The sequence below is a fragment of the Elephantulus edwardii genome, unplaced genomic scaffold (assembly GCF_000299155.1).
Source record: "Elephantulus edwardii isolate Elephantulus edwardi_28Jun2011 unplaced genomic scaffold, EleEdw1.0 scaffold00283, whole genome shotgun sequence".
Lineage (NCBI taxonomy): Eukaryota > Metazoa > Chordata > Mammalia > Macroscelidea > Macroscelididae > Elephantulus > Elephantulus edwardii.
Window position 1 is genome coordinate 2,385,636 of NW_006400033.1, and position 8,532 is coordinate 2,394,167.

An 8,532-nucleotide genomic window follows, 5' to 3' on the forward strand; every position below is an offset into this window, starting at 1 on the left:
AATTGGTGAGCACGTTCAGGGCAGCATCTGTTAGCTGAAATATGTCAATTGGTATACCATCTATTCCTGGGGCCTTATTTTTTGCTATTTCCTTAAAAGCAGCTCAAACTTCTTCCTTCATCACCACAGGCTCTTGCTCAGATGTTGTTTCATTAAATTCTTCTGTGTCTGCCAATTCTTTTCAATACAGTGACTAAGTATATTCTTTTCATTTTCTTTTAATACTTCCCGGATCATTTAATATTTTGCCTAACACATCCTTGATTATAGCAACTCGAGGTTGAATTTGTTCTTCAGTTCCTTGAGCTTAAGAAATGCTGAGCAAGTTTGGCCCTTTTGATTTTCTGACTCCAACTCCTTACACATTTCATTGTAATATTTTGCTTTGTCATCCCTTGCTGCCTTTTGAAATCTTCTATTCAACTCTTTATTATCTTGAATTCTTCCCTCTGCTTTGGCTTCTCTGCACTCCAGTGCAATTTTCAGTCTCTTCTGACATCCATTTTGGTCTTCTCTTCCTCTTCTGTCTTTGTAATGACCATTTGCACTCTTCCTGGATGATACCCTTGATATCCTCCCACAACTCATCTGGCCTTCGCTCATTAGTGTTCAAAGCCTCAAACCTGTTCCTGAGCTGGTTCTGAAATTCAGGTGGAATAGACTCAAAATCATACTTTGGTTGCCGTGGACTTGGTTTAATTTTCCTCAGCTTCAGCTTGAACTTGCATATGAGTAGTTAGTGGTCTGTTCCACAATCAGCTCTTGGCCTAGTTTTCACAGCTGATATTGAGCTTTTCCAGTGGTTCTTTCCGCAGATGTAATCAATCTGATTCCTATACATGCCATCAGGTGAAATCCATGTATATAACCTGGGTTTAGGTCTCTTAAAAAATGTATTTGCAATGAGTGAGTCATTGTGCAAAATTTAATCATCCTCTCTCTGCTGGAGGAAAAGAAAAAAATACCTAAAACAGAAACATATTGCATGTTCATGGATTGGATACTGTAATATTGTTCAGACAGCAGAGTTGCCCCAATGAACCTAGAGACTCAATGCTTTTCCTATCAAAGCTAGTTTCTTTGTAGGAACTGGTAAGTTGATCCTAAAATTCATACAGAAATTCAGAGGACAGAGAATATCCAAAACAATCTTGAAAAAGAAAAAAATGTTCAATTAAAAAATTTTCTACAAAAGGAGCTCTGGTGTCCTAGTTGCAAGAAGCTGCATTACAATCCCAGAGGTACATGGTTCGAATCCACCAGAAACTCTGCTGGAGAAGGAGGGGCAATCTCCTCCAGTACCAGTCAAATCTGATTTGATGGTTCACACACAACAGAATAAAAAATAAATTTAAAAAAATTTCCTACAAAGCACCACAGTGTGCTACTGACATACAGGTCTGAAAGACCAGGAAAACCAACAAACAAAACTGTAAAACAAACCCTCATATCTGTGGTCAATAGATTTCAACAAAGGTGTCAAGCAAGAATTTTAGAATTTTATTTAACAGCTAGTATTGACACAATTAAAAATTTACACACAAAAGAATGAAGTTGGACCCCCATCTAGCACCATATGCAAAAATGAACTCAAATGGGTGAAAGAGCTGAGATGAGAAAACTTAGCAGAAATTACAGGTGTAAATATTTTGTGACCCTTTATTAGGTAACAGTTTCCTAAATAAGACAATAAATAAGTACCAAAAAATAAGTAGGACAGCAAAATTGCAAATTTCTAAACGTCAATGAGTATCATCAAGAAAACGATAAGACAACCACAGAATAGGAAAAAAGAATTTGCAAACAGAACCCAACAGTATTAAAGAGTCATACAGCATGACCAAGAGGCATTCATCCCAGGAATGCAAGGATAGTTCAACCTTAGAAAAATCAATCAATACAGTGCACCACATCAATAGATAAAAGAACCGTATCATTTGAGAAAATTAAAAAATGTCTTTCTTGATGAAAATCCTCGAGTGCAAGAGAAGCAAAATACTTCAATACAATTCAGAGAATACATGAAAAGCCAAGCATCAACATTGTATTTAATGGATAAAGACTGAGAGCTGTCCCCTTAAAACTGATAAAGTGATGGCTCTCACTACTTCCATTCAATAGTATATTAGAAGTCCTAGCTCAAGCAATAAGAAATTAAAAATATCTAAAGTGGAAAAGAAGTGAAATTATTCTTATCATGACCATTATCCTTATAAATAACATGATTATATATATCCTCCCCAAAGAATTCACTAGTAAACTTTGAAAGCTAACAAAAAGAATTTGGCAAAGCTGTAAGGTACAAGGCAACAAACAAAATCAGTTGGGTTCCTACAACTGTTGTTAAGAAATTTGAAAAACAAACAACATAAACAACAGCACCTAAGAGACTGAAATACTTAGGGATAAATCTCATCAGGGATATGATGGATTTATACCATGAAAACTAGAGGACATTGCTGAAAGAGATTAAAGAAGACTTAAATATAAACAAAGATGCCCCATGATGATGAACTGGAAGACTTCATAAGGTAAAAAAAAGTCATTAATACTAAAAATCTTCTCAATTCAGTGCAATTCTGACAAAAATTCCAACATTATTCTTCATAGAAAAAGAAAAACTATGCCTCAACTTTATATAGAAATAAACAGCTCAAGCAATGCTTAAAAAGAAAGAAAAGTAGAAAGGACTCAATTCCAGATCGAAAAACACACTATCAAGTTTAGCAATCAAAACAGCCTAGTACTGATTTAACAAGAGACACATAAACAATGGAACAAAACCTTTAAGTGCAGATATAAACTCATGTGGTCAATTGATTTTCGCAAAGTCTATTCCAAAGAAAGAAGGACACTCCAAGATGGGACCAGGAAAACTGGACTTGACAGGGAAAAAAAGGAAATGGAGCCCAGGTCTCATATCACACACAAAAACAAATTCAAAATGGATTAAGGATCTAAATATGCAAACTAAAGCCACACTGTTCTTAGATTAACACCTTCAGACCCAGCTTTCAACAATGGGTTATCTAACACAGTTGCAAAATCACAAACAGCAAAAGACACCAAAAAATAAATGAGACCTTAAAACCAGAATAATTTTTATTCATCAAAAGACTTTACAAAAAAAAAAAGAGAGAAAAGATAGCCTACAGAGTGGAAGGTATCCTTTGAAACCACATAACCAACAAGAACCTCTAACAGAAAAGTATACATGAAAAAATTTGACAACTCAGAAACAAAAAAGACAATCATAGTATGGAAGGATTTATATAGCTCTTTCACCAAAAAGGGCACACCAACCACATAAAAATCCAGTTCTTCTCTAAGTCCTTAGTTATCAGAGAAGATGAAAATCAAAACCATAGGTACCATTCCATTTCCATTATGAAGGCTAAACACACTGGGCTTGGAGTTGGACTGTTTGAGCCCACCAGTGGGATCTCAGGAGAAAAATGAAACAGTCTGTTCCAGTAAAGCAGACTGTTTCTAATCACTAGTAGATTCTGCCTACAGTAATTATTACTGTGGTGTTCTAAAGCATGTATTTTACTTCCTTCATCTCTTCAATACCTGATTAACTGGGAGTTAATCCTTCTTTTCCACTATTTATTTATATCAGTATAAGCTGAAAGATATTTTATCCTGCACAATTCTACTATAAACCTAACACTGCTCTAAAAACAAATACAAGTTCCAAAGCCCTGCTTTTGAAGCTTATGATTCCCAATCATCTACACATACTTCCATCTGTGTGCCATCTAGTTACATACCTAAACTTATTACACACAAGTGCAAGAAGTAGCTTACAGAAGTCTTGAAGTTTTCTTTGGTTTCTCCCTGATCTATGATTCTATGAATGCATGATTCTGGTCTGATTAACTCTTTCATAATTGGAAAGTCTTAAAATGCTCTGATTTTTACTTACAGTCATAACAATTTCTTGAACATTGATTTTAGCTTTCTCTCTCACAAAAGTGAGAAATTCTAATTTGATTGTAATTGTGTTAAAGAGAAGGGTATGAGGAAGAAATTACAGTATGAAATACTTAGAGATTTTTAAGGATAGACTAGATCTTCTAATTAATTGTAGGAGCAGTTTTCTGACAATCAGAACAAGAATTTATTCTTGTGTACTACAGATAAGAAATGTTCTTGACAAAAAGAACCAGTTTCATTTTATTCTTTTTACCTGGCATACTTTCCCATTTCCTGCCTTGTCTGTTAGGTATATTTAGAAATCGTTTTCATAAATAAGAAGCTGTGATTAAGGGAAAAACAAACAATTTTATTTTTAATTGAGGGCTCATATAAGATACTGGGAATAGTTACTTAATATTTTCCACATGCTTATATACAAAGTTCTAAATAACCCATTACATTTTGAACAAGCTACTTACCAAAATCTACCCTGGTTAATATGCACTGCATTGGGTGGTCGGTTGTATGCCTTGTTGTTGTCGCACCACTTTCATAACAAGATGCACAAAGATCGTAATCGTAGCAAATTAAGCACTTGTATCTACGTCCTCGAAAATTTCCTTTTAAACATGCATCACAGCTGACACCTATAAAGAAAAAAATACTTTTAATTAGAAATAGCTTTAATTAAACTTTTCATGTGCTTATTAAACTTGTTATATTTTTACCCTCCCCCCCAAATAAATTACTACAGGCAGACCTGTACCTCAAGGGCACTTCATTTTGAAATCTGTCCTGTGTCACATGGTCACTGCAGATCCGTGAGGAAAGGAGGAAATTAACAATAAATGGTGCTAGGATAGCTGATGATCCTGACATGGAGAGAAGAAAGTCAGGTGTTCCTCAAATCCTATTAAAACCCCCAAAACCTACTACAGATTATTTAAACAAAACTGTAGAAAGGAAAAACTAATACAAACATCTCTAGAAGACAATTTAAACTCAAGTCACCACCATAAAGTTGGAACTGATGAACAGCTGATCCACATACAGGGAGATCCATGTGCTGAGAGCAAGCAACACTTTTTAAAGTATTATACAGAGCTGACTGTGATACTGGAAGCTATGCCACCAATATTTCATGTACCAGGCATGGTCATCCATGGAGGACACCTTTCAGCAAGGGTCCAGATGAAAATAGACTAGGAAGAACAGCCTGTGGAACAATTGCTGAAAATCAGTCCAAGTAAACCTTATGTACCACCACAGAATAGTCTCTAGCTTGCTTGTTTTGATTATCTTATCATGAAGGATCAATCAAGGAGATGATCATGTTTGCAGTAGAGGCCAGCGAGGGCATGAAACACCCATGGTGAGATGGACTGACACCAGAGCCACAATGATGGATGCAAACAGACTCTTTAATGACTATGAAGATAATACAGAGTCCAGCAATGTTTTCTCTGCTGTATGAAAGGTGGTCATGGGTTGAAGTTCAGTTAACAGTAGCAAACAAGAAGAACAATATGTCAGTAAGTAAATGATCGAAAGACAGTAAAAAATTATAGGTAAAGGCTTCACTAATCACTATGAACAGCAAACACAATGGCCAACAAATACATGAAAATATACTCAACCTCCTAGTCATGAAACAAAACCACCACAGGCCAAGATTTACACCTTCAAATTTGGCAAAAACCTCTGAAAAGTGTGATGATATTAGGTGCAAGTGAAATAAGAAATAATCAAGAAGCTACCTGTAACTCTGTTGTTGGGAGTGTGTATCTATCTATCTAACTACTTGGAACTACCCCTGTCCCCCATTCTTATTCACGCATAGTCATCCAGTTAGAACCAACTCATAGTTTTAGATGCTGTAAACCAAATGGGATAAGATTGCCCACCTGTACCCTTTGGGGAACCTGGTGGATTTGAACCACCTTCCTTTGGGCTGGCAGCACATCTCATTATGCTCTAGGCCACCAGAGTTAGTAAAGGCAAACATGTGCATGCATTTCTTAGATTCCACGGTTAAACTCTTAAGATTGTCCTTGGAGAAATTCTCCTGCTAGGACAATCTAGAACAACTGCATTAAGACAGTAATTTCTGCAACAATCAATGAATGGAAATCCAAATTTTCTGTAAACTTTCATTAAAACATTAAAAAAGACAGTAATTTCTCAGCAAATTCAACAATTATTGATGGAGACGATGATGTTTTAAGTTCCAGATAGCCTATCATTTGTCTTCATCATGCGGTTATGTTAAGTGCCGTTGAGTCGTAGATGAATTTATGAATGAAAGACCTGAACACCTGTATAACTTTCATCGTTTCTTCAGGTTCACAGTTTCTGGAGGCAAGCTATTTTAGCACTTAACAACATTAACAACAACAACACCATAGATAGAGCTCTGTTGGCCTAGTGGATAGAAAGATATGCTACCAAGCAAAAGGTGGGTGATTTTAATCTGTGGCCCTCACGCCTGGTTTCAATTGTTTTTTGGTCAAACATTCTTTTGAGTAGTATAGCACTGGTCTGTCCACTTGCTGTACAGAGGTAACTCATGGCTGCTGTGATGCTAAACACTGTGACACTGATGTGTCAAATGCAATAATGGTTACCCATGGTGGACAGTGTTTGGTGAAGCTTCCCAATTAAAACAAGCTTGGAACTAGGAGTGGCATCCACTTCAAAATAGCTTGCCTCTGGAAACGCTATGAACATGGAGAAACTATGAAAGTTATACAAGTGTGCAGGTCTTTCGTTCATAGGGTCACTATGAGTTGCCTATGACTGGATGGCATTTAACACCACCACCACCACCTTCCTGAGTTTGGACTGGTTCTTATGTTGCTACTATGGCCACTTGCATTTTACAGAATGACAAATAAAATTCAGTTCAGTAGTTCGCACTGGAGGCTGAGAAGGGGAAGGGAAAGAAACAGTGTGGGCTTCTAAGGGCAGTGTTCTTCTCATAACTGAAGGAAAGGCACTTTTATTTAGCAGTGGATTTACTTTAGAAATAGTCATTTTTATACCATTCAACATGCCATGTCATTTTTAATGCTGAGACTCCTTACAAGCCTTCAGCTCCAGGTAGAAAACAAGCATGCTTCCAGCACAGGGCAGATTTTTAATAAATGCTTATGGAATATATTTTTATTAGAAAAGCAGGAGAAGGGAGAGGGGAAGAAAAGGAGAGAAAGGGCAGGAAAAGAGGGTGAAGGAGGAAGAGAGGAACGTGGGATTCCTGTTACTCCTTACTTGGTCAAATCAGTGTTTTGCACTCTATTTGTTTATTAATTTGCTGCTAAAATACTGATTCTTTGTTTCGAAATTTCAAATTGCAATCACAAGTTATTATCAGTGCACCTAAGTGTAACAATAAGCACTTCTCAAGCTGAAATTGGGGTGGGGGCCGCCCGGGGAGGGGGAGATTCAAGCATTGAGATGCAAAATTATTTTATGGTGGGGGGGAAGATGTACAATGAAAGAAAGAGAGAGAGAGAGAGAAAGAGAAGGAAAAGAAGCTGATGTTTAGTCATTTCAAGTTGCACTGAAGGTAGGGACAAAAGAGTTAGGATCCACAGTGGGCAGAATGCCAACTCAGACACCTCAGCAGAGGATGTAAACCACACTGGATGCTCTCACTCGCCTTTAGCAAGAAAGTTTTGAAAACAGCTACCCAGTCAACTACCTGTAGGTCCACTGCAAAAGGAATGCATATTCAGATCTCTGGTGACAAGTCTGTAATTAACTGTACTGCTAACTCAAAAGCTGAGTGTCTCCAGTGGTTCAAAAGCATCAGCAGCTCTGAGGAAGAGACCGGCTGGCTCCTCCCATGTGATTACCACCTGGGAAAGCCAAAGAAGGGTGGGTGAATAAGAGCAGGAACTCACTTCAACAGGAGTGAATGATCATTAATAACATGTGGTTTAAAAAAAAATCCTGAAGCTAATTAAAAAAAAAAAACACAACAAAATATTAACTGCCCCTACACATCAACAGAGACTGCCAGAAGTTAAAGATGGATTCAGAAACAGATGTGAAACAACCTTTCGGATAATACCATAAAGCAGAGTATACCAGAAAGTTGTTTACTGTGTTTTATTATGTGATGACGTTCAACTGCATGAATCATGAAAAAAATCATTAATAAATTGTGAATAATGTGAATTCCAGAATGTGCTGCAGCACCATCTGCATATGGAACAAGAAGCAGTTGCTGGAACACAACAAGGGAGTTGTAGTTGTATGTGGTCACTGCTGGAAAGGTATCTTTTTCACCATTCTTAGGCTGAACAAAGAAACTGAGAACTCGGACTACATTAAGTAAGACTGAAGATAAAAGGCAGGCTCTTTAATAACTTATAATATGAAGAACATGGCAACGGGATTGTTGTTGTTGTTGTTATGTGCCGACGAGTAGTTTGCGACTCATAGCGACCCTATCTATGTACAACAGCCCTAAACCCTGCTCTATTCTGTGCCAATCGCACTGCCTCTGACACACTCATCCCGATTACCCCAGTCACTGAATCAATCCATCTCATAGAGGGTCTTCCCCTCCTGCGCTGTCCCTCCACCCTCCCAAGCATGATGTCCCTC

At 37.3% G+C, this 8,532-nt stretch overlaps 1 protein-coding gene and 1 pseudogene across 1 annotated transcript in view; one reads left to right on the forward strand and one right to left on the reverse strand.

Moving 5' to 3' along the window:
• The window catches only part of LOC102873348 (E3 ubiquitin-protein ligase KCMF1-like), a 54,619-nt gene extending 47,584 nt beyond the window's left edge, over positions 1-7,035 (reverse strand). The window contains exons 1-2 of the mRNA XM_006900398.1: positions 7,005-7,035; positions 4,401-4,568 (exon numbers count right to left, since the gene is read on the reverse strand). Of these exons, the coding sequence (XP_006900460.1) occupies positions 4,401-4,568; positions 7,005-7,035 (199 nt within the window). The remainder of the gene's footprint in view (positions 1-4,400; positions 4,569-7,004) is intronic.
• A 1,072-nt stretch (positions 7,036-8,107) lies between these two features.
• Positions 8,108-8,532, forward strand: part of LOC102873750 — a 6,466-nt pseudogene continuing 6,041 nt past the window's right edge.